The sequence below is a fragment of the Eleutherodactylus coqui genome, chromosome 3, assembly GCF_035609145.1.
Source record: "Eleutherodactylus coqui strain aEleCoq1 chromosome 3, aEleCoq1.hap1, whole genome shotgun sequence".
Classification (NCBI taxonomy): Eukaryota; Metazoa; Chordata; class Amphibia; order Anura; family Eleutherodactylidae; genus Eleutherodactylus; species Eleutherodactylus coqui.
In genome coordinates this window covers 19,528,200-19,554,388 of record NC_089839.1, presented here as the reverse complement: position 1 = coordinate 19,554,388, position 26,189 = coordinate 19,528,200, and the positions used below count along the sequence as shown (strand labels likewise).

At 44.6% G+C, this 26,189-nt stretch overlaps 1 protein-coding gene across 1 annotated transcript; it reads right to left on the bottom strand.

Annotated features, from left to right (window-relative positions):
• Positions 1-8,971: 8,971 nt before the first annotated feature.
• Positions 8,972-26,135, bottom strand: LOC136620467 (oocyte zinc finger protein XlCOF7.1-like). The gene is made up of 7 exons (XM_066595252.1): positions 26,111-26,135; positions 21,995-22,102; positions 17,445-17,624; positions 15,653-15,776; positions 15,512-15,576; positions 12,704-12,824; positions 8,972-9,972 (listed from the first exon to the last, which is right to left on the bottom strand). The coding sequence occupies exons 2-7, from the start codon at positions 22,085-22,087 to the stop codon at positions 9,275-9,277; spliced, it is 1,281 nt and encodes a 426-aa protein (XP_066451349.1). The 5' UTR covers positions 22,088-22,102; positions 26,111-26,135; the 3' UTR covers positions 8,972-9,274.
• Between the last annotated feature and the right edge of the window lie 54 nt (positions 26,136-26,189).

The following is a 26,189-nucleotide window of genomic DNA, read 5'->3' as shown; positions in this document are numbered from 1 at the left end:
CACAGACGCAGAGTTGACCATACATGATTAACTTCTTGGAACAATAAATCTAAACAATAAGTTGTTTAGAGAGAATATTTAGGAACATATGTGAACAGCTAGGAACATGTCAGTTTCCCCCGCCCGCCAGTCTAAAGGCCACAGTAGCTATCTTCTGGAACAAAAGTCTTAGTGATTCACTCAAGGCTTATTAAATAACAAATAAATACAAAGAAAACAGACACAGAAGATGACTACTTGCTCACAAAATGGCTACACATAAGATAGAACATGGAGTCATATTGATTTCACATACAAGTTCTAGGGGAACTAAGTGACGTGACAAATTGAACACTATTTCTTATATTTAGGGACACTATTGAGACTGGGGTTGTACCACTGGATTGGCGCATTGCCAATGTGGTCCCAATATTCAAAAAGGGATCTAAAAGAGAGCCTGGTAACTACAGGCCAGTAAGTCTCACTTCAATAATTGGAAAAATATTCGAGGGGTTTCTGAGACATGCCATCCTGGAATACCTCAAGGAAAACAACGGTATAACTCCTCATCAGCATGGGTTCATGAGAGATCGATCATGTCAGATGAATTTGATAAGCTTCTACAAGGAAGTAAGTTCTGGGCTGCACCTGGGAGAGTCTATTGATCTCATATATCTGGATTTTTCTAAAGTATTGGACACCGTGCCGCATAATAGGTTAATATATAAAATGAGGCAGCTCGGTCTGGATAAAAAACTTGTGTATCTGGGTAAAGAACTTGGTCAGAGATAGAAAGCAGAGAGTGGTAATAAACGGTTCATACTCTGATTGGGCCACCATTGCTAGGGGGTTCCACAGGGTTTAGTATCAGGCCCCATTCTGTTCAATATATTGATCAATGACCTGATAGAGGGACTGCACAGTAAAACATCAATATTTGCAGATGATACGAAGCTATACAAGATAATTAATACATAGGAGGACATTGTATGGCTGCAAATGGACCTAGACAAGCTGGGGACTTGGGTAGAAAAATGGCAAATGAAGTTCAATATTGATAAATGTAAGGTTATGTACATGGGCAGGAGAAACGGATGTCACCAATATACACTAAATGGGGTACTGCTACGGAAAAGTGATGTGGAAAAACACCTGGGGGTACAAGTTGAGTGTAGACTTAATTGGAGTAATTAAGGCCAGTCAGATGCTGCAAAAGCAAATAAAGTCTTGGGATGCATAAAAGAGGTATAGGGGCGAAGGATGAGAACATTATTCTTCCACTATATAAGGCACTTGTCAGGCCCTACATGGAATACTGTGCACAGTTCTGGACGCTGGTGCTCAGGAATGATGTTGCAGTGCTGGAGGGGGTTCAAAGAAGGGCAAATAAACTAAAACATGGAATGAAGGGACTGGAATACCCAGAGAGGCTATCAAAATTAGGTTTATTCACCCTAGAAAAAAAGATGGCTGAGGGGCGACCAAATAGCTATGTATAAATACAATAGGGGACGGGGGTGCAGCCTAGCTATTAAGGAGAGAGGATGCTGAGCCCTTCTGCTCTCGCTACCTAAGAAAAAAATTGGCCGTTACAATCTGGCAGGCACCCATATTTGCTTCAATGGGTAGCAAGAGGAGAAAGACTTTCTCCCAGACTCCATTCCCACCTGTAATGCCAGCTACCAGTGGGCGGAAGAAGAACAAGCTGCGAGCATCATGATGCTGGTGACCGCTACTGAACATGCACAGGGTAAAGGACTTCCAACAGGAGATGCTAGCGATTCCCCCACTCAGACACTACACAGAGTCGAGTACTCACTACTGATGATCCAGTTGGAACTTTGCAAATGACACGTGAGTTAGTCGATGAGCAGGACTGAACACAGGAGGGATAAGAATGTTCACAATGCTTATCAGTTTGGGGGCGAGGTGGAGGTACTGGGGTGCAGTATTTATTATTGTGATGTCCTTTTCAAGTTGCATTATGTTAGGTCACAACTAATGCCTTAATTGCATTTTATAGTTTTACATATGGCCGTTCTCCCCGGGCAACGGGAGGCTCCTTTATTTGCAAGCCCGCTATCCAGCTGGAATTTGCATCTTGGTGTGCAGACACTAAATTGGAATTGATTTCAATTGATTTGTCTGTTTGTCTTTTCTTTTTAATTTCCCCTATCTGCCCACCTGTATACATATATCTACTGGTGAGGCCACTTATCTTTGGTCCCCCAACTTACCCCTTATAACCACCCATGGCAACACTCCAATTTAGTTCCCTTAATTTCAGGGGTTTCAACACCTCTCAGAAAAAGCACAGATGTTATACCATATGCACAAGCAACGGGTTCATAGGTTACTGCTGCAGGAAATGCATTTCAAAGTCGGACACGTCCCACATATTAGAGACAGTTATTTTGCTCACTGGTTCCACAGTGCCAACCCGGAAAGTCGTTCTTGGGAGGGGGGGGGGGGGGGGGGGGAGGGTATCTATTGCTCTCCATAGGTCAGTGTCCCACTGCTTAATAGACCAATGACGTAACCCTCAGGGCAGATATGCAATCATTAAGATATCAGTAGGGGCTACCAAATTCACCATAGCTAACTGGTATGCACCAAATTAGCAACAAGCCACAGCATACATCTCCTTTCTGAATATCCTGGCTGAGTAGCAGAGGAAGTGCTTGTTGCTGGGAAAGATTTCAACCTGACTCTAAGCCCTGACATTGACACATCAGTGGGTAGAGGCAGGGTCTCCACTAACCAACTGAGATTTCTTAAGTGTACATTACATACACTTCATGTTGTGGATACTGGCGCATTTTACATCCACAAGACTGGGACTATGCCTTCTTCTCGCACCCACACAACTCTTAAAGTAGGATTGACTTCTTTTTGTTGGGCCACTACATGCTGTCCTGGCACCCTACAGCTAGCATTGGCTACATAATCTGGTCAGACCATGTCTCGATTTTTCTGAGCCTTTCTTTACCTGACCAGGTCAACCGTTAGTGGACTTGACGTCTGAATGATAATTTATTGAGGGACAGTGTGCGTGCCGCCGAAATAAAGGAACATATCAATAGGTTTACGGCGGTACATGCCTCAGACGATACACCCCAAAGAAATGGAGCAGCCAAGATATCTGTTTTACTCCAGCAGATACATGTGCTAGAAACCACGCACAAACACTATCACTATCCACACTGCCGGATCCGATGAAGACCAGAATCGAGCTCAAAGCTAAACTAGACTAAAGTTACTTACACTATAGAGATCAGTGTTGAAGGTTTTACTATGAATACTCACATTAAGAACGCAGCGGGAATTGACACAATCCTAAAGAGATTTTGGAGACCTTCCGGGGTTACTATGCGCAACTCTATGAGATAAGGAGTCAATTCACAGATTTGGAGCCGAGAGCTCTACGAGACTGCATAAGAGAATATATAACGGACACAGCTTTGCCATTACATCACCACAGAGGAGATTGAGGAGGTTATTAAGTCTACCATGGAAGGGAAGAGCCTGGTGCTAGATGGCTTTACACCTGCTTTTTATTAGCTCCTGCGGCAACAGTTATTCCTGTTCTTAGCAGGTTCTTTTCAGCATTCTCTGGAGGTGCATATAAACGTCATACCAAAACTGGGCAAGATCTCCACTAATTCTAGACCAATATCATTAATAAATGTGGATGTGAAATTCTTAAAAATCCTGGCTAACAGACTAACTTCCCACATGTCCTCCATTATCCATACAGACCAGGCGGGCTTTGTCAGGGACAGGGAAGCCAGAGACAGCATTATTAAAACCATACTGGTAACATCTAGGGTGAGAAATAGATCAGACCCCATGTGCCTACTATCCGTCGATGCTGAAAAAGCCTAAGAGGGTACATTAGGGGGTTCCTGACCGAGACATTGAAACCGATTGGGTTGGGCCCCAAATTTCTGTCCAGGGTCCTTGCTCTGTAAACTTATCCCACAGCTAAGGTCAGAGTAAATGGAAGACTGGCATCCCCAACTAGCATTAAAAATGGCACCCAGCAGGAATATCCCATCTCCATTGTTATATGTGCTGGTTATGGAACATCTGGCTGTGGCGATCAGGAATAACACTATTATTAAGGGAGTATAAATTGGCTTTGCTCAATACAAGGTGACATTATATGTGGACAATATTTTGCGATATTTTACCACTCTGCCATCCCTGTTGCAGGAATTTGAGAAGTTTTGGCATCTGTCTAACTTTAAAACTAATAACCCTAAATCAGAGACTCTGAACATTTCTTTAACATTGGTAGTGTAGAGGCATATCGCAGAAAATGGCCCGCTTAAATGGAAAAAAAGAGGCTATACAATATCCGGGAGTGCATATCCCTGCTCACCAAACTAAACCGTTCCCTCTGAATTATATGATGCTTCTAGAATAAAAACAATGAAAGACCTGCCCACATATGCTGTTGACATTTGTCCTGGTTTGGACAAATAAACGCCATTAAAATGGTCATACTCCCGAGGTTCCTATACCTTTTTCAAGCGATCCCTATCACCCCTGCACTACAATTCTTTAATAGACTAAGATAGGCCATGATCAAGTTTGTATGGGGCAGACAAAGACCTTGACTGGGAAGTCGGTACCTATCATTTCCCAAAATTAGGGGAGGGGTGGAGTTACCTGCACTGAGCAGGGGGTTGGACCTGATGACCCTGGAGGTCCCTTCCAACTCTACCATTCTAAGATCTAACTTCAGGCAATACCACAGAGCAGCAATCTTAATGCATCTGGTAGGCTGGCAATACCAAGTGAATAGCAAGCAATGGGTGGCCCTGGTGGCAGGAAGATTGCTTCATCCCTATAAATCTTGTCCCATTGATTAGAGCCGGTAACAGGGCTCAGGCCATTTCTCCTAACTTCCTACTGCAGGAGACACTAAGAATCTTGGATCATAAAATACGAGAACAAAGTCTATCAGGGAAGAATAGCCCTCTCACTCCTGTATTTCACAACCTGGCTTTTCCACCAGGCCAGATTAGAGACAGATTCATGGGTTGGGAGGAACAGGAAGGCACACAGGTACACCATATTCTCAATGGGGCATCATTGCCAACTTTTCAGTAACTTAGAGATAAACTTGGGGGACTGGACCTCTCCTGGTTTGCATATTTCCAGTTGTGTTTATTCCTCACAGCATGTGGACTTGGTGGCTCCTTCGAAAGGGCACTAACACCATTTAAGAAGTTGTTCACCTTGCAATCTATTCTGGCATTTATAGTTTTCCTAATATACAGCCTATTTATATTGGAATCCTGTGATATGGACCCTGGTTTTAAGCGGGCCCTGGAAAATGACCTGAGGGCTGCAATATCCACCGGGGATTGGCAGAAGGCATGCCTGTTTACACACAAGCTGTCCATTGCATGTGTCACTCAAGAAAAAAGTTATAAGACCTTGTCAAGATGGTATAGATACCTTGTACGTTTGAAGCACATTTTTCCTTCTGTGTCAGACCAGTGTTGGTGCTGTGAGACTGACGGGGGCATGATGATCCACGTATGGTGGAGTTGTGATCAGGTAAAACTTTCTGGGACAAAGTGTTTTCAATATACAATTTGATGAGTAGGAAGACAATCCAAAACACCCCACAAATAGTATTACTCTCTATCCTGCCAGGCTCGCTCAGAGTTCAGCTTCTTTCTGACAGGCAGGCGTGAGGGTGGTGATCCCATGACACTGGCAAATGGCCCACATGCCTTGCATGAGTGAGTGGCAGCAGGAAATGGCACAACTATGCCACATAGAAGAACTTTATGCTAAACATAATAAGAGCCTTGAAAAAGGCTGGGTGTCCAGCCGAAACGTTGTCTATGTTTCTCAGTGACATCTAATAAAGAGGCATCCTCTGTGCTCTGAGGATGTGAATTTCTACTTTTGCACCAGTCTGCTGCTCCTTTTACTTTCTTTGGAAGTGCTTGAAGATTGGATCCGTGGTCGGGATCTACTTGGAGCGTGCATCAGCTGTTCGCTTCCCACCATGTTTGTGGTAAAAGTGTGTGCTGCTTCTCACATACAGTTATTGAACATAATAAGAGAGACAGAGAAATGTCTAATGCTATGGCTGCCTTGGCTGGACTTGTGTCCACTGCGGAGTTCGAGACCCTGTTTACATAAATTTTCATGAACCTTGATAGCCCAAGAAGAGAATAGTTAAGATTGTCCCTCAACACTCCTTCTGTATCCTGCCTTTCCACCCTTACCCAACTGCCAACCTTCCCTTTTATTATTTTCCTTTACTCAAGAAGTATTCTATTTTCTCTCCAATCTCGAACGTTGGTTCTTTATAGGTTATCTCCCTTTTATTTCTTCATTTGTATTTCTGGTTGCTGGACTCCTGGAACCAAAGGGTTTGGATCTTTTAATGGGATACTTTATATGTTTCTCCCTCTGTCCTTGGTCTTCCCTCCTTCCTTTTTTCCTTCTTGTGTTTCCCTCATTTGTTTTGGAGCTTAGACTAATACAATGTATCTATGAAGACAATCCTGCGCTGACTTGGTTAAATCTTGTGAGAGCGTTTGACGTGTTACAAACGGATCATGTGATAACATAGGCGTAGGAGATTTAATTTTTGCACAGAGGCTCAGCTCTGTTTTTGTAATTTACTTTTATTTGTATTTCCTGATTTTATGTGGTTCTGCAAGACTTGCAGTTTGCCAAGACCTTACAGTCTTCCCTGTCCCCCCATCTCGCTGGATGAAGCGGCACCTTCGTGACCAGAGTCAACCACTCACACCCCAAACATACTATGTTCAGTGTTGCTCTAGGTGTGCTGAACGTCTGTGGCACAAATCCAAACAGCCCGCAGACTTCACCCACTTCAAATGTATGCTTAAAACCTACAACCTCCCCCCCCCCATGCCAATGAGTTTATTTCACCTTTCTTGTCTCCTCACTATCCCACGACCCCAAACGACTCTTCGACACCTTCCACTCCCTCCTCAGCCCCAAAGAACAAGCTCCCATGACAGATCTCAGTGCTGGAGAGCTAGCTGCCTACTTCAAAGAAAAAAATACGAAACATCCAGAAAGAAATCTCCAAACATCACATAGCTAGCCCTGATCCCAGTCTCTTCAGCACTGCATTCATCACTCACCCACTATCTATACTAGAACCAAACAACAGAGGAAAAAGTCTCCAGACTGCTCTTCACTGCTTACCACACCACATACGCTAGCGACCCTCTTCCCTCACATCTCCTCTGGTCCCTTTCCCTGGTTGTCATTACCCACCTCCCCACCATCTTCAACCTCTCCCTGACCTCTGGTATTTTCCCCTCCTAATTCAAACACTCAATCATATCCCCTCTGCTAAAGAAACTGACCCTTGACCTGACAGACGCTGCCAACTACCGACCCATCTCCAACCTCCCCTTCATCTCCAAACTACTTGAATGCTTGGGCTATTCCTACCTCACACGTTTTTTCTCTGATAGAACTCTCCTCAACCCCCTCCAGTCCAGCTTCTGCCCCCTACATTCGACCAAAACTGCCCTTACAAAAGTATCAAACAACCTGCTGATGGTCAAATCAAAAGGCAGCTTTTCCCTACTAATCCTCTTTGACCTTTCTGCTGCGTTTAACATGGTCGACCATGACCTCCTTGCTCTGCTTCGCTCCATCGGTCTAAAGGACACTGCTCTCTCCCTGTTCTCCTCCTACCTCTCTGACCACTTTTTCAGCTCCCCGTCGCTGTTGGGGTCCCACCGGGATCGGCCCTAGGCCCCTTTCTCTTCTCTATCTACATTGCTCAAATCGGACAAACCATCCACAGATTTGGCCTCCAATATCACCTCTACACTGACAACACCCAGTTATACAACATTTCCCGTGATATCACAGCATCATTCTTCCAAAACATCACTGACTGACTGTCTGCTATCTCTAACACCATGTCCTCCTTTTTTCTCAAATGTAGCCTCTCAAAAACAGACCTCCTTGTATTTTCACCCTCAACCAGCCAATCTCCCCTCAACATCTCCATATCAGTATCTGGCACTATCATAAGCCCCCAGATAGCAAGCCCACTGTCTTGGGGTCACACTGGATTATGACCTCACCTTTACTCCCATATCCAATCTCTGGCCCGAACATGCCATCTCCACTTCAGGAATATTCCTAAAATCTGTCCGTTCCATGGCACCGTGCCACCATATATTGCCTTCCTTCTGTCCATAAATCACAACCTCCACTCTACTAACACACTTAGACTAAACTCCCTTCTAATATGAACCTCAGATGCTCGTCTCCAGGACTTCTCTAGAGCAGCACCGATCCTCTGGAATGCTCTATACCCCAAAACATCTGGACAATTCCCAACAATCAGAACTTCAGATACACCTCTTCATAGAAACATATCAAACTACCTAATCTTGTCCCACATCCCTACAATATGCCCCCTGCCCCTCCCTATGGCTTTCCACTTTCACCTATCAAGTACACTTCCTGCCTCACACATTCTGTACTACCCCCACCCGGTTTGTGTCCCCTCCCAAAAAATGTATATCACATTATCACTGCATTGCTGTATCCCCCTTGCTCCACTGCCTGTCCCTGTACCTTCTGTATCACGCCCACCCTCTTTGTCTTCAAATAATTGAATACCAATATGATACTCTTGTAATTTCGTATTGTTTGTGTTCCCCATGTGCCTTGAAAGCGCTGCAGAATAAGTTGGCGCCATGCGAAAAAAGATTATTATTATTAGGTTGGAGCAAAAGCCTCCACACCGACCTCCGTATCGCTTGTAACTGTAGATACTGCTCCCTTTTTCCTGGAAAGCCCCTTTATGCAAACTGGATTTCCACCATGTTCTTAAGAGATTAGTTGTGCCACTGGAGTATCCCTTCTATCCATCACAACACATATATGTTCTAGGAGCTTTTGCTAGAAAACTAAAAACAGAAAAAAAAATTGATTTTGAGTCACCGCATTCCAAGAGCAATAGCAATTTTATTTCCCCCAACAATGCTTAATGATCAGTTTTCTTCTGCAAAAGAGTTCTAGTCTTGATTAATCCCACTTGTGGGAACATAAAACATTTTGTTCACTTTTATACCATTTTTTTCTGGAGGCTTGATTAACAAAATCTGCAATTCTGAGGTTTTTTAAGTCACTTTTTATGGCGTTCACCGTGATATTAATGTTTAACAAGAATAAATTGAATGCCATAACATTCCCACATTCTGAACATGAAAATGGCTTTGTCCCATGTGAATTCTCTGATGTCAAATCAGATCGGATTTCAAGGTAAAACATTTCCCACATTCAGGACCTGAACCTGGCTCTGCCCCTGTGTGAGCCCTCCAACATTTAACAAAATAGGATTGCTGGGTAAAATATTTCCCACATTCTGAAAATAAATATACGACTTCTCTTGTGTGTGAATTCTCTCATGCAGAATAAGTCTGGATTTCAGAGCAAAACATTTCCCACATTGACGACATGAAAAGTGAGATCTCTGATAATGTCTTACAAGATCTGATTTCTGGATAAAACATTTCCCACATTCTGAACATGAAAATGGTTTCTCCCCTGTGTGAGTTCTCTGATGTTTAACAAGTTGTAATTTCCACATAAAACCTTTCCCACACTTAAGACATGAAAATAGCGTCGCCCCTGTGTGTCCTCTCTCATGTGGAACAAGATCTGATTTATCTATAAAACATCTTCCACTTTCTGGATGTAAAAATGCCTTCTCCGCCGTGGGAGCTTTTTGATATTCAACATCCCTGCGGTGACTTTTATCTGGCTCAGTAGTCTGTGATGCATCAGAAAGCAGGACCTGTGTAGCAGGATCAGATGATAGATGTTTGCTGTGAAGGTCTGATGGTATATATGGGATAATAGTGGGCTCTTCTAATGTATCCTGGACAATATTGCAGTCTACTGTGTTAAGATTTGAAGACATCAGATATTCCCCTGAGCTCCTGGTACCGGCGTCTGCCAACAATAAAGTGTATTTTTGTTATTTTTTAATGAAATAAAGTATAAATTTGATATTCTATAACATTTGCATATAAAATTTCTATACAAAATTTGAAGGCTTGAAGCAAATTTCGATAATTAACCCATTCCCCCTCTGTGACTTACCCCAGTGGGTGCTGGTTAGTCACAGCAGATGACACCTGCCAGCTACAATCACTGGTGTTTGACAGCTAAGGTACATTTACATGGGGTAATAATCACCCAAGTTATCACTGGTGTAAGAGTAATCTAGCAGTTGTTTCTGCATATTATCCCCCGGAGTTAATAAAAGTCACTTGACTTTTGGATATTATCCTCCAAGGCTAATATGGGTCACTTAAAAGATTCATGACAATGGTCAGGAGTAGAACAGGCTGGCTAGAAGCAGTTTGTGGGGGGGATGTGAAATGAACTAATATATGCAAACGTAACAGAAGATCTTGTATGTGATTTGCCACAAAATGCTGGACTTGTGTGACTTTCAATAGTGGGACGATTATTATAACTGCTTATATTATTAAATTGCCCTAGGAATACTCCGGGTTATATAAACACAATTCTAATTGCCAAAGGTAAAAAGTACCCATAGGTGATATCCCCTGAAATATAATCTAAATACTTTATTATTCAAAAAGACAACATTGAATGATATTTAAAATAAAGGGGCAAATGGTGGCAGTAATGGGATGGGACCAGCAGTCATCAGTTAGTATCATGTGTGTAACTGTGCATATACACACCAAAACATAGGCCTGGATGGCCAACTGCCAAAAGCCTAAGTGGAAATTTATAAATCAGCACCACCAAAGCCCTATTAAAAATGTAATCTATAGTCACCCAGACATGTTTCACCTTGCGGCGTCCCAGGGAGAGCAAAAAAACCAGGGCTTGATAAAACTGACAACTACTGCTGCTAATGTGAAGCCTTTGATGATTCAGAGGGCTCCCCCAACTATGTAAGTCTGCTTTATCCATTCTTGTTTTATTTACAAAGTTAGCACAGACCTGGTAATTTTTTTTTACTATCTTTCTAATAGTTTTTGTTGGAGATTACTCCTTCCATATGGAATGCATAGATGGTATCCTTGTTGTATCAGGTTTTAGATCTTCCCAAACAGGTAGTGGTTATCAAGGTCCAGGCTCATCCCAAGGAAACGACTCTGGAGGCTCTAGGGGATCGAAGGCCAGATACAGCAGCCAAGGTGGCAGCCCTTCTCCCACAGGATGCATCATACAGCCACCTGACTGCAACTAAATCAAGTTTAAATATTTGTTGTTCCTTTTGCAGAACCAATGCTTTGGAGTGAAAAGGACAAATAGAACAGGGTGAGAAAGGATTCTGGAGGAAAGTTAAACCTCTGTGCCTCTGCGAGACGCTCTACTCTAGGATGTCACATTTGAGCCATGGAACCACACATCAGTCAATGCAGATAATGGGTGGTGTACTGTCTTCTGCTTGGATTGCCCCAGGCTTCGACAATGCTTCGACCAGGTTTGTCCAGAGATGCATAGCTTTCGCCCGATAAACCCAGCCAAAGTTACCAAAGTACCTCCTCGCTGTTACTCAAAAGCCAGACTACCTGTTCCAGTGACTGCAGATTGCTATATACAGCTACTTAAGGCAAGGTTCTGTGAGTTTGTGTTGGTTTGCATATACAATTTCTCAGGCTGGCTGGAGTTGTAGCTTGTAAAATAAAAAAAAAAAAAAAAAAAAACAAAACCACAAATTCCAACATCAAGACTACAAGTAAGAAAATATTGAACACAGAAATTTGTATAGATGGTATACCACAGATCATACAAAGTAATAGAGGTAGACATTTTATAAGCTCTCTACTTAGCAAGAACTATACATAATAGGAACACCAAGCTGTCCCCATATGAAATTATATATTGAATTTTCCTTGATTGCAGATTCAGACTCAAAAGAAAGGTCACATATTTTGTTTCCAGGACCGGGTTGTCCTCAAAAGACATGGCAGAAAAAGTTTTGAACCAACATTTGATAGTCCATACCGGATCCAGTTGACAACTGCCAATTCAGTAAAACTGGAAGGACAGGAAACCTGGATACAAGCTAGTCATTGCAAAAAAGGTTTTAGCTCCAGAGCCGGAGGAATGCTTGGACGGCTGTCTCTACGGTTATGGACAATCCTCAGTATAGAGGGAATCTATGATGTGCTAAATGAAGAGTTGGGACAAGAAGTTGTAAAGCATCATGAGATTATTGTTAAGGCTTTCCATAAATCAGGGACACAAAAATATTGGTGGAGACGTACACATAGTCCCACAGCTGCAGAAACTATGTCATATATAGCCATTACCCTCAATATGTCCGAATTGTAAGACCTGCCAACACCCCAAACATAGCGGTGAGCTCCAGCAAATTATCACAGGAGGAATATGTATCCTCAGGAGTTAGATGGTATGAAAACGCTTGGCTGATCTGTCATTTATGGGAATCCCTAACACACCTTTTTAAGAGATCAGCAGAGATCGGCATATATAAATGCTCGTCACGGTTTATCTCCTGTAGCGATATCACATTTTCATCCACATTTAATTTGTGTTTCAGCTAAATGGATGAATACGCAGCTGAACAATCTGACAGAACGCAGAGCTTAAAAATGTAACACAAAAACATTGCAGGTGATGAAAGAGCAGAAGATGTGACTGTTCTCTGCATTACTCCGTGGTTACTACTCACCTGGACGGGTGTCTGTAGGGATCTCCTCCTTCCACCGCTCATCACCCCTCACATTTACCTCTTCTTTTACCACTATGGCTGCAGCATCAATATTCTTCAGATCATTACCCTGAGGGAAAAGCTGGGAATGTAGACAGATGTAGAGGAACGTGTTAGATGAGCGGAGAAGATGGGTAATTAGCATAATGACCAGTAATGACAGGACAGCAGTAGTTATATGAGGGAGCCAGCTGCAGGTCTAACTTACATTTCCATACATAGTAGGAAGGAACAGCGAGATGAACGACTGTTGGAAACCTTTCATGTATGGGAAACCCCAGAATTCTCCAGACGGCCTCAGAACTGCTGATGTATCGACCACTTTCATATAATGTGATCTCAACGCTATCATTTACAAGACCAAATGAAGCCCGGCCGCTGCCTTTATTACCATATTTACATGTATTGTATAGATCTTACAGAACTGCAATACTCTATGTTATATATGGGCAACAAATGTAGGTGAAGGAACAGGATTATTAGGCCCCCCAGCGGTTATCCAGGGTTACACATGGATCTCACCGGTGAAACCACCGCCCTTCAGGGCTCTTCGCCGGCACTGGGGTATCTGTCGTCTCCTGTGTGTCTCTCAGGAGGGTCGAGGATACTTTTTGCTGCAGCGACCTTCTTTCATACAGGGTGCATTGGGGGTTAAATTACCACAAGGCCCATGGATCATATTCACCTTGACGATTTCATGAAGGGAAGGATCTTCTTCAGGTTTTGGGATCTCCGCACAGATAACATCATCTATTCTGTTCGGAGAAATGCGTTGCTCTAGCCCCAACAACGTGTATGAGGAAGACCTCTCTTCTGCCATTCCACAGAATACATAAAACAGCGCACCCTCCAAACTAATGCCCCTTTGTTAACCATGCCATTAATTATTTAACTGCTATGTGAAATCCTCCAGATATGATGTCATGACCATCGTGGAGCAGGCAGCAATATCTCCACCATCCTTTTAGATACGGTCCTTAGATTCTTTCTTATGTCCTACATAAAGAATATCGGGGATTTTCTTCAGAAAATTAATGATTTAAAACACGACCATATGTAGTGGCGTCCCTGGATGTGACTGTGTTGTATACATTTATAACCCATGGAAAGGGACTTAGGGCAGTGGAAGGCGATCTAGAGGGTTGTGATTTATCCTGTGGTTGCTGTGGCTTTGTCCTGTCACTGTTGGGGTACATCCTCTCAAACAATTATTTTTTGTTTGGGGTCGGGGGGGGGGTGTACTACCGGCAGGGACAGGGCACAGCCATGGGCTCTAACGTGGCTCCAACGTATGCAAACGTGTACATGTGCGAATTTAAACAAGAGTCTGTGTACACGTCGAGGTTTTGGGACCTGCTGAGATGCTGGTACCGCTATATAGAGGATTTTTTTTCATCATATGGTTGGGTACCAAAACAGAACTGATGGAGTTTCAGCAGTATTTGAACTCTATACTGAACTTAAATTTACCGCGTTCTAGAAAGGAGATACAATTCCTTGGCCTGTTGGTGATTGCAGCGGGAGAGTGTTTAAAAACTGACCTGCATGTAAAACCTACAGATAAAAACAGCCGTGTTCGACCCTGCCCCAGCTTTTGGCTCCTCCGCACTGTGCGCCATTGGAAAAATTTTTGTCAAGAGAAAGAGACAGAGAGACAAAGAGGCAGAGAGACAAAGAGGCAGAGAGACAAAGAGGCAGAGAGACAAAGAGGCAGAGAGACAAAGAGGCAGAGAGACAAAGAGGCAGAGAGACAAAGAGGCAGAGAGACAAAGAGGCAGAGAGACAAAGAGGCAGAGAGACAAAGAGGCAGAGAGACAAAGAGGCAGAGAGACAAAGAGGCAGAGAGACAAAGAGGCAGAGAGACAAAGAGGCAGAGAGAAAGAGGCAGAGAGAAAGAGACAGAGAGAAAGAGGCAGAGAGAAAGAGGCAGAGAGAAAGAGGCAGAGAGAAAGAGGCAGAGAGAAAGAGGCAGAGAGAAAGAGGCAGAGAGAAAGAGGCAGAGAGAAAGAGACAGAGAGAAAGAGACATAGAAACAGACATATGTCATGGCATCTTGAGTGTTTCAAGCATATATCCATCCTTGGCGAGGTCATCAGAAAAATTATCTCATGTGGAAGATACCAACTGATGAAACTAGGATTCAGCATAGATAGATGAGCCTTAAGTTGTTTCAGTGCGGAAAGAAACTTCTGTTAGAGTACTAAGAGATTTATCATTGGCAGGAGCAGCTTGCTTATACAGTGAATGTAAGTGACTAAACAACCGCTGTTTACTCGCAACAATGTGTAAATGAGCGAACAATGATTTTTCTGCTTGCATGTAACAAATGAGAAGCAAACCAATTCTCGTTTGTCTTCCAGTTCTTGGCTGTGTTTACACTGAACGATTATCGTTCCATGTAAAAGCACAATTCTTGTTTGCCCGACGAGCGAACGAGCTGCTAACGCCATCACCAGCACATCCGCACTCGGCAGCCTGTTTCTCGTTGACAATCCTGCAGGTCTCACCCGCTAATCATTCATTGTTCCACATTCCGATGTCACACAGTGAACGATCAGGGGTTAAACTGCAGGATAAGCGCACAAGCCGCCGCTGATCCTTATGGTGGCTGAAACTGAACAACAAACGAGAAGCGCATGATTCTTGTTCGCCATTCAGTCGTTTTCTGCGTTTAAACTGAACGTCCGTCTCAAAGGGTTGGGGAAAATTTGGTATTGAATGCAGAACCTTCAGAGCCTTCTACAGATTATAGGGAGTTTCTCCACGTACCGGATAATCCTGTGGATGGAGAGGACTGGGGCGGCTCTCTGGTGATGTCCTCTTACTGGATCTATCTGTAAGACACACATACAGTGACTGGACTCCATCTTCAAGTACTTAAGGTCATGTGTACTTCTATAGGTCTATTACCTTGTGATGTGAGGGGCTGCTGATCCTCCATCATGACCTCCTTGTACAGATCCTTGTGTCCTTCTAAATACTCCCACTCCTCCATGGAGAAATAGACGGAGACGTCCTGACACCTTATAGGAACCTGACAACACAATATACAGTCATCCTCCACAGCCCTCCTGTTACTGTATAACAGTGATGGCGAACCTTTTAGAGACCGAGTGCCCAAACTGCAACCTAAAACCCACTTATTTATCGCAAAGTGCCAACATGTCAGGGGGCGGGGCTTATCATGGCGTATGATTTTACCCCCGTCGTTCTAAAAAGGACAGGGCCGCATCTAAATTGACAGCGTGCAGATTTCGACTCCTATTTAGACGCGAAAATGCTGCAGAATGTCCTCAGCAGAAATTTCTGTGGAAAATTCTGCAGCATTTCCGCATCCAAAAAGCAGTCAAAATCTGCACCCGGTCTATTTTGAATAGCCCTGCCCATTTCCGCCACATGTAAACATACCCCAGCGGTAATAGTGACACCCCCCCCAGCAGCCCCAGCGGTAATAGTGACCCCCACATCACAGTGGCCCCAGTGGTAATAGTGACCCCCCACAGCAGCCCCAGCAGTAATAGTGACACCCCTCCCAGCAGCCCCAGGGTTAATAGTGACCCCCACCCCACAGCGGCCCCAGCGGTAATAGTGACCGCCCCCACAGCGATAATAGTGACCCCCACCACACAGCAGCCCCAGCGGTAATAGTGACCCCCACCCCACAGCGGCCCCAGCGGTAATAGTGTCCCCCACCCCGCAGCAATAATAGTGACCCCCAGCAGCCCCCAGTGCATTAGGGACACACTCAGCGGCCCCCCAGTGCAGTAGTGACAACCCCAGCGGCCCCCCATTGCGGTAGCGACACCCCCAGCGGCCTCCCCGTGCAGTAGGGGCAACCCCTAGTGGCCCCCCAGTGCAATAGTGACACCTTCCAGCGGCCCCCGAGTGCAATAGTGACACCCCCCCAGCGGCCCCCCAGTGCAATAGTGACACCCCCCCCAGCGGACCCCCAGTGCAATAGTGACACCCCCCCAGCAGCCCCCCAATGCAATAGTGACACCCCCCCAGCGCAACAATGACACCCCCCAGCGGCCCCCCAGTGCAGTAGTGACACCCCCAGCGGCCCCCCAGTGCAATAGTGACACCCCCCAGCAGCCCCCCAGTGCAATAATGACACCCCTAGCGGCCCCCCAGTGCAGTAGTGACACCCCACAGTGCCCCTCCCAAGACCCACATACTTACCCCCTCCTCCTCCCCCTCCTGGAAGCTCAGCTCCTCTTCTGGTCAGCGATGGTCCGAGCACGCATATTAACTTTTTCTTACCCACTTCTGCCTCAATAGGTAATTCCCAGCAACCTGATTGATTGTTTGGTGAATCAGCCAACCCAAACAACCAATCAGGTTGCTGGGAATTGCTGATTGCTGCAGAAGTGGGGAAGAAAGTGTTAATATGTTCCCGGCACACACTCTGACACACACGCTGCTGGAGCCTCCCGGCGGAACCAAGTAGCAGGAGACTTCGGGGCAGGAGGGAGAAGGATTCCAGCTGCACACTGAAGTTAGTGTGTGCCGGGATCAGCGCGGCTAGCAGTGCCGTCTGTGAATGCCGGCAGGGGAGCCGCGGCCCCTGCTGGTATTCACAAGTGGTGAGCGGCTGATGGGGCGCGTGCCAGTAGGGAGGGCTCTGCGTGCCGCCTCTGGCACGCGTGCCATAGGTTCGCCACCACTGCTGTATAATGTCCCCCATTCCCCGCAGTGTCACCTCTCCGGTCAGCAGCTCAGTCATCTTAAGGACATGTTCCAGGATCTTCTGCCCATTGAAGTCCTCATGTATCGGGTAGGGAGTTGAAGGCCCCGTTATTGGGCTCAGGGTTCTTCCATGACCTTCAGACACAAAGTTCTGCCAGCGCTCACTAGAGGTCTTCTTCACTGCTGTATAATCCTGATGAGAGACGGAGTAATAAATGGTGTTACATACATCTACAGAGTCCCTCAGCTTCTCAGTCATGTCAATCTGTTAGCATATAGAAGAACCAGCTTTTGCCCGCGACTTCGTCTTCGTGAAATTCGTATCACACTTTCTAGATGCTACAAATCGTAACTATCTTCATAATTATTATGTTGCTAACCCATCGCTAATTAACTTATGTTATAAACCTTTATCTTTCTTTATCATATATCTTTGGTGTTTATTACATAAACCATTCTAATAATCCCTGTATTATAATCCTATTAGTGAAGGACCTCTTTGTAAACTACATTCGTAGTATCACCTTCAGGTACAAGGACCACCAGACTGCGGGAGGAACCCACTCTGGAACAGCCGCATAGAACTGACCGGGTGAAGAACAGTCCTCCCTCAAGTCTATTCCGGCTAACTTCAACGATTGTCCCTGCGATTTATTGATTGTCATTGCAAAGCAGACCTGGAGGGCGAACGGCAGGCTTTTGAACTCAAATGGGTACTCAGTGGGTATTAGTGGTATTCGTGGTATGAATACAGTTTCCCCTTCAGCACATCCAGTGATTACTGTGGTCTCAATAACACTTAAATGGAGAACTTTTATTCGCAGTCTGGGGCCATTATATAATTTTGGAGGGTTTGGGGTTTCTTCGTAACATGACTGGTGCGCTAATCTTATGAATGAGGTTATGACCGGCTGGGTTGAGGGTGTGTAGGAATCCCACAGGATAGTTTACTGCGTCATCAGTTTGTAGTACTGAATCTATAGACTTATATATATATAACTTTTTTTCTCCTTTTAATGATTTCAACAAAAGATCATTAATAGCAGCTTTGTCATTTTAGGAAGTTAAAAATCGCATGTTATGGGCTTCGCTGTGATGTCAGAGATGTCGGGGTACACCTGAGCAGTCACTTCTGTAAGAGATGTCACCACTATGGCTAAGCTTGGGGTTAGGATGATCTTACCTTCAGGTGTAGAGTTTTCTCCGTCTCCTATTTTAAGTAACATCTCTGAAAAATGCCCATCGGAAGCGTCACCTCTGAAGAGAACTCTCACATCTGTGATTAGGGAGAGCTTCTGAATACGAGGCCACAAATATGAAGATTTTAAACATGTTCTTACTTTTTCGGCTCTTGTTCCCCTCGGCACGATTGGTAAAGTTTGTCTGGACAGTCTCCAGCTAAGAGAACAGTAACACCCCCATTAACCCCTTCAGCACGCCTGGAATTTTTCCGGGGCGAGCTCCACTGCCCATAGTGATATAGCCCAGAAGATTTCCGGGCTATGTCTCAATATGGGACTTGCAGAACACAATGCCACAAGCTGTGGCATCGTGTTCTGCCTGCAGAGTCCCACACAGAACCGTGCAAGACTTTAAGAAAAGGAAGCAGGAAGATAGCTGCCAGCAACTTCCTGCTTCTTTTTTTTTTAACTCCTGCACTGTTTACAGGTTGCCACGGAGACCATTGGCTTGGCAGAAGCCGGCCAATGGTCCCCTGTGGCAGCGAGAGCTGGTGCTTGCCTGTCAGATGACAGCCAGGCACCAGCTCTTACAGCTGAGAACGGAGAACACCTCCGATCTCTGCTGTTTAATCCTTTACATGCCGCGGTCTGTGCAACCGCAGCATGTAAAGGGCTGTCACCATCGGACCCCCCGCAATGTGATGAGGGGGTCCTGATGGGTCTCTGTGGCACCCAGAGGCTTGACTATAGCCTCTGGGTTTGCCAGCGATCTCCTGCTGTTTAACCCTTTACGTGCCGCAGTCTGTGCGACCACAGCATGTAAAGGGCTGACAAAGGGAGGGAGCTCCCTCTGTGGCACCCAGAGGCTTGAATATAGCCTCCGGGTCTGCCAGCTTAGTCTATGACACTTAGACTCCGTCTGAGCATCAAAGCCTGTCTAATACCCTGCTATGCCTCAGCATAGCAGAGTATTAGAAGAATTAAAAAAAAGTATTATGCAAATCCCTTAAAGGGACAAAAAATTTTAAAAAGTAAAAAAAAAAAAAAACACATTTAAGAAATTACAAAAAATATAAAAATAAAAGTGCCAAACCCCACCATTCTCCCTTTACCTTGTAACAAATAAAAAATTAAAAAACAAAATTACACATGTGGTATCCCTGCGTTCGTAATGGCCCAGAGAAGGAAGTTAGTACATTATTTAACCCCTTAATGACGCCGCTCTTTTTTGTTTTTTCCTCCACCCTTTTAAAAAATCTTAACTCCTTTATTTATTCATGGACGTCGCTGTATGGGGGCTTGTTTTTTGCAGGGCGAGTTGTATTTTTCAATGGTGCTATTTAAAGTCCCATATAATGTACTGAAAACAATATTACTCTGCTTTGATGTGTTGCACAGATGTGTCTCCATATGTATCAGATTTAAGTTCAATCTAAAAGCACAATGAGCCGTCTTACCTCCATCTAATAATGCGGCAGCAATGCCAGAAGAGGCGACAGCCAAGGCTACCCACAACATTTCCGTATTCTGGCAAGTGGTAGATTTAGGACATATTCTGCAAAAATTGAGCTTTTTGCTGGGACAAAGGCAGCAGACTACCAACTAAGTGGTACATCTGTCCTTGCACTTTGAAAGTGCTCCTAATGAAGACCCATAATTAAGCTATAGAGCGGCTGAGGCAAAGGCTCAAAAGTCAGAATTTGCAACACATACCAGGGGCCTCTTCTTTCCACTTAAGGACGTTACAATACATACATTTATGAGTCATAGTTCCCAGAGCAACAGTCTTATCAGATTCATAATCCACATCAGAATCGTACAACATTCCGGACAAACCTCTAACCTTCCATGGAAGCAATCGCCTTTCTGATCGTCTTGGATTACTTCTGTCTATTAACAGCTGCTCTATGGACCTCGGGGTCATTCAGCTGACGATGTTCTGTGGACCTCGGGGTCATTCAGCTGACGATGTTCTGTGGACCTCGGGGTCACTCAGCTGACGATGTTCTGTGGACCTCGGGGTCACTCAGCTGACGATGTTCTGTGGACCTCGGGGTCACTCAGCTGACGATGTTCTGTGGACCTCGGGGTCATTCAGCTGACGATGTTCTGTGGACCTCGGGGTCACTCAGCTGACGATGTTCTGTGGACCTCGGGGTCATTCAGCTGACGATGTTCTGTGGACCTCGGGGTCATTCAGCTGACGATGTTCTGTGGACCTCGGGGTCATTCAGCTGACGATGTTCTGTGGACCTCGGGGTCATTCAGCTGACGATGTTCTGTGCACCTCGGGCTTATTCAGCTGATGATGTTTTGTGGACCTTGGGATTATTATCTTGGTATTTAGCTGCTGCAGCTCTATGAACCTGTGGATTTGTTTGCTGGTAATCTGTAGCTGCGGCACGGTGAACTTCTTTATTTCTGTGTCCTTAGTAGCGGCTTCATTGAGCCATCCTCTTCTTCTTCTTCTGATCCCATCAGTAAATCTAGCTCGGCATTTTTTAGCATTTTTCCCAGAATTACACGTACTTTCATGCTGAGGAATGGGGAGTGCGTTCATCACAGCTTCATAAGGCAGGAAACATGGAAATGTCCGTTAGAGAGATGTTACGAAGACGTAACACGCAGTCTATTCACGGGATCCCCTTCAACGCCGAACTTGCCATACAACTCTCCATTGTGATAGGCTTCACACACTGACCTAAATATTTGCCTGGCTGCTACTAACACAAACCCCCATAAGTGTGCGGCCGCGACATATCAGCTAAACTGTTCTAATTATTCCAATCACTATCAGGAGATAAAATGGTGAAGTCATCCCAGTGATTCCCCACGTGCTCCAATATCTCCTCACGCACCTCTCTGGCCATGACCGGAGTATGATACAACGTATAGGATATTGCTCAAATATATGTATGGTAATATGGTTTAGTTTGTTACCTTCATCTACTCCTCATTCAGAAATGGCTGATAACAGGGAGCAATAGATAACATTTAACAGGAGGAGATATTGGATCACGCGGTGAATCACTGGGGTGATAGTGTGACTTTATATCACGATAGAGGTGGGAATCAGTATAACAGTTCTACTAACCTCACACTTATGGTGGTTTGTGCGAATTAGTAGCATCCGGGCAAATATTTACGTCGGTGTTTGTGACAATCAGTAAAATACGTGTTTAATTATTTGTTCAATAGATTATCAGGTTCATAGGTCATTAGATATCAACCTCTCTTAGTGGATCTCTACGTTTTACAATGAATCTACTGTCCAAATTTCTAGCTTCAGTAGTTTCGGCTCTGTATTGATGAATCAGTCAGTCAGGACATTTCATTATACGTATAGATGATGTCATGATGTGACGTCATCAGAATCTCTCACCTCTCCAGTAAGCTGATAGAAGATCTCTAGGGTGAGATGTAATAGACTCTCTGCCATCTCCTTCCTCTTCCCATCCATCCCTGGCAGGTTCATCAGATATCTCAGTCACTGAAAGTACATTCATTTTCATTGATCCACTCAGACTAGCAGTTTTTGATTGCATATAATACATGTGTACAAAGAGAACGTAACATGCTCTATTGTACCGCGTGTTATGCGCAATATAGCCCTATTCACTATGTGCCCGTAACAAATGCTGTACATATGCAATTACATTGTGTATGTGCTGAGTTTACACGCAATGCTACTAAGAGTGGGAAACTAAAAAAAAAAGAAACTAGTCAGACTGCGCATGACAGCGGGTGTGAGATACGTCATCATGCTCAGTGCAAAATCACTGCCCTATGCGTTATACATGTGGCATTTTACAAATATGCTCATGTAAACAGGCACCAAAGTGTAGATTTCGTGTTCTCGCTTTGCATAGACTTATGGGGTGACTAGCCGATATACCCGGCTTCGCCTGCGTTAGCTTGCTACAGGTGTTTACTGGTTGTTCGCACTAAAAAATTTTATTAAGTCGTGGTTACTTCAGGGTAACCGAGAAATAAAATATGTATACACATAGAGGAGAGGTAGATTCTTCTCAGATTGCATGTACCGATGTCCCTCTGCAGAATGTGCCACCCCTCCCATTTTTTTCACTTTTTACACTTAAGGGTGACTACCCAGTAGCGTTTTTTTTCCCACTGCGAATTCGCAGCGTTTTTTTCCCCAGATGCCTATGGGACTTCCTAATGTTAAAAACACAATGCGGCGCAAAGCAACGTTGCGTTTTTAACATTAGAAAGTCCCATTAACAATTGGAAGAGAAAAAAGGAGCAAATTCGCAGCGGAAAAAAACGCTAGTGGGTAGTCACCCTAAAGGTAATACCCCTTTTTATTCAAATTTAACCCCTGACTGGAGATTGCAGCCCCTTCTTAGAATTAAAGGCATGCTCCATCCCTCCAGTCCATGGCCGCTTCCTTATGTACTTTATAGCCTTTCAGTATATACACACACAGAGGAGAGGTAGATTCTCCTCAGTATATACACACACAGAGGAGAGGTAGATTCTCCTCAGTATATACACACACAGAGGAGAGGTAGATTCTCCTCAGTATATACACACACAGAGGAGAGGTAGATTCTCCTCAGTATATACACACACAGAGGAGAGGTAGATTCTCCTCAGTATATACACACACAGAGGAGAGGTAGATTCTCCTCAGTATATACACATAGAGGTGAGGTAGATTCTCCTCAGTATATACACACACAGAGGAGCGGTAGATTCTCCTCAGTATATACACACACAGAGGAGCGGTAGATTCTCCTTAGTATATACACACACAGAGGAGCGGTAGATTCTCCTTAGTATATACACACACAGAGGAGCGGTAGATTCTCCTTAGTATATACACACACAGAGGAGCATTAGATTCTCCTCAGTATATACACACAGAGGAGCATTAGATTCTCCTCAGTATATACACACAGAGGAGCATTAGATTCTCCTCAGTATATACACACAGAGGAGCATTAGATTCTCCTCAGTATATACACACAGAGGAGCATTAGATTCTCCTCAGTATATACACACAGAGGAGCATTAGATTCTCCTCAGTATATACACACAGAGGAGCATTAGATTCTCCTCAGTATATACTCACAGAGGAGCATTAGATTCTCCTCAGTATATACGCATAGAGAAGCATTAGATTCTCCTCAGTACATATACATAGAAATGAGGTAGATTCTCCTTTGTATATACACATAGAGGTGAGGTAGATTCTCCTCAGTATATACGCATAGAGAAGCATTAGATTCTCCTCAGTACATATACATAGAAATGAGGTAGATTCTCCTCAGTATATACACATAGAGGTGAGGTAGATTCTCCTTTGTATATACACATAGAGGTGAGGTAGATTCTCCTTTGTATATACACATAGAGGTGAGGTAGATTCTCCTCAGCATATACACATAGAGGTGAGGTAGATTCTCCTCAGCATATACACATAGAGGTGAGGTAGATTCTCCTCAGCATATACACATAGAGGTGAGGTAGATTCTCCTCAGCATATACACATAGAGGTGAGGTAGATTCTCCTCAGCATATACACATAGAGGTGAAGTAGATTCTCCTTAGTATATACACATAAAGGTGAGGTAGATTCTCCTCAGCATATACACATAGAGGTGAAGTAGATTCTCCTTAGTATATACACATAAAGGTGAGGTAGATTCTCCTCAGTACATATACATAGAAATGAGGTAGATTCTCCTTTGTATATACACATAGAGGTGAGGTAGATTCTCCTCAGTATATACGCATAGAGAAGCATTAGATTCTCCTCAGTACATATACATAGAAATGAGGTAGATTCTCCTCAGTATATACACATAGAGGTGAGGTAGATTCTCCTTTGTATATACACATAGAGGTGAGGTAGATTCTCCTTTGTATATACACATAGAGGTGAGGTAGATTCTCCTCAGCATATACACATAGAGGTGAGGTAGATTCTCCTCAGCATATACACATAGAGGTGAGGTAGATTCTCCTCAGCATATACACATAGAGGTGAGGTAGATTCTCCTCAGCATATACACATAGAGGTGAGGTAGATTCTCCTCAGCATATACACATAGAGGTGAGGTAGATTCTCCTCAGCATATACACAAAGAGGTGAGGTAGATTCTCCTCAGCATATACACAAAGAGGTGAGGTAGATTCTCCTCAGCATATACACAAAGAGGTGAGGTAGATTCTCCTCAGTATATACACATAGAGGTGAGGTAGATTCTCCTCAGTATATACACATAGAGGTGAAGTAGATTCTCCTTTGTATATACACATATATTTCCGCAGCATGTTCATTTTAAATATAATGTATAGCAGTAGCCCATCCGGAGCTCAAGCCGGTTTTTATTTTTTTTAAACGGTAAAAATCATATGTTGTGATAAGCCACGCCCCTGACCAAACCCCTGACCACACCCCTGACCACACCCCTGACCCGCTTTGTGACAAATGCGTGCTTCAAAAAGGGCTCAACTACTGGAACAGTTTGGGAACCAAGATAGAGACGTCCCTGCATGTACTAAAGGCACTAATCAGTAATAAAAGGAGCAACAAGGTCTGCATCTGATAAATCAGGCGACCTTTAGTGTTTATCTTGAGGCGCCCTGTGACGTGTCAGCGATCCTCCGAGCTGCTCGAATTGTAACGCTCTGTTGTGCTAACAGAGGGGCCGCTAATACTTGGAGAAGACATATAGTGGGGCCGCTAATACTTATGGGGACGTACAGAGGGGCCGCTAATACTTGGGGGGGACGTACAGAGGGGCCGCTAATACTTGGGGGGGACGTACAGAGGGGCCGCTAATACTTGGGGGGGACGTACAGAGGGGCCGCTAATACTTGGGGGAGACGTATAGTGGGGCCGCTAATACTTGGGGGAGACGTATAGTGGGGCCGCTAATACTTGGGGGAGACATATCGTGGGGCCGCTAATACTTGGGGGAGACGGATAGTGGGGCCGCTAATACTTGGGGGAGACATATAGTGGGGCCGCTAATACTTGGGGGAGACGGATAGTGGGGCCGCTAATACTTGGGGGAGACATATAGTGGGGCCGCTAATACTTGGGGGAGACGGATAGTGGGGCCGCTAATACTTGGGGGAGACATATAGTGGGGCCGCTAATACTTGGGGGAGACGGATAGTGGGGCCGCTAATACTTGGGGGAGACATATAGTGGGGCCGCTAATACTTGGGGGAGACATATAGTGGGGCCGCTAATACTTGGGGGAGACATATAGTGGGGCCGCTAATACTTAGCGGGGACACACCATTACAGGGGTGGAGGGGGGACACAGAGGGACCACTCGTACATGGGAGTGACTTACAAAGGGAGCACTATTATTGGGGGAAATACCATTACTTGGGTGGGGAAGCAAGAAGGTGTCTTGGGGCCCCTCATCTTATAGGACCCTAGTACAGACCCCGCTCACTGCAGAGATGCAGCATTAGATACACTACGCATGTTACAGGAGACAGACATAATACTTACCTGCAGTCGATAGCTTACAGGTCCTGTGGTGATGTCATAGTCATGTGACCGGTCACATGGGTGGAGGAAGGGGCGTCAC

What these genes read in the sequence shown, in the direction of transcription:
- LOC136620467 (XM_066595252.1), bottom strand. Translation starts at nt 22,087, where the DNA reads ATGAACCTGCCAGGGATGGATGGGAAGAGGAAGGAGATGGCAGAGAGT. An exon ending in CTGAGCTGCTGACCGGAGAG is followed by an intron (nt 15,777 to 17,444) that starts GTGACACTGCGG and finishes TTGTGTTGTCAG; the next exon opens with GTTCCTATAAGGTGTCAGGA. An exon ending in CCCTACAGACACCCGTCCAG is followed by an intron (nt 9,973 to 12,703) that starts GTGAGTAGTAAC and finishes TATTGTTGGCAG; the next exon opens with ACGCCGGTACCAGGAGCTCA.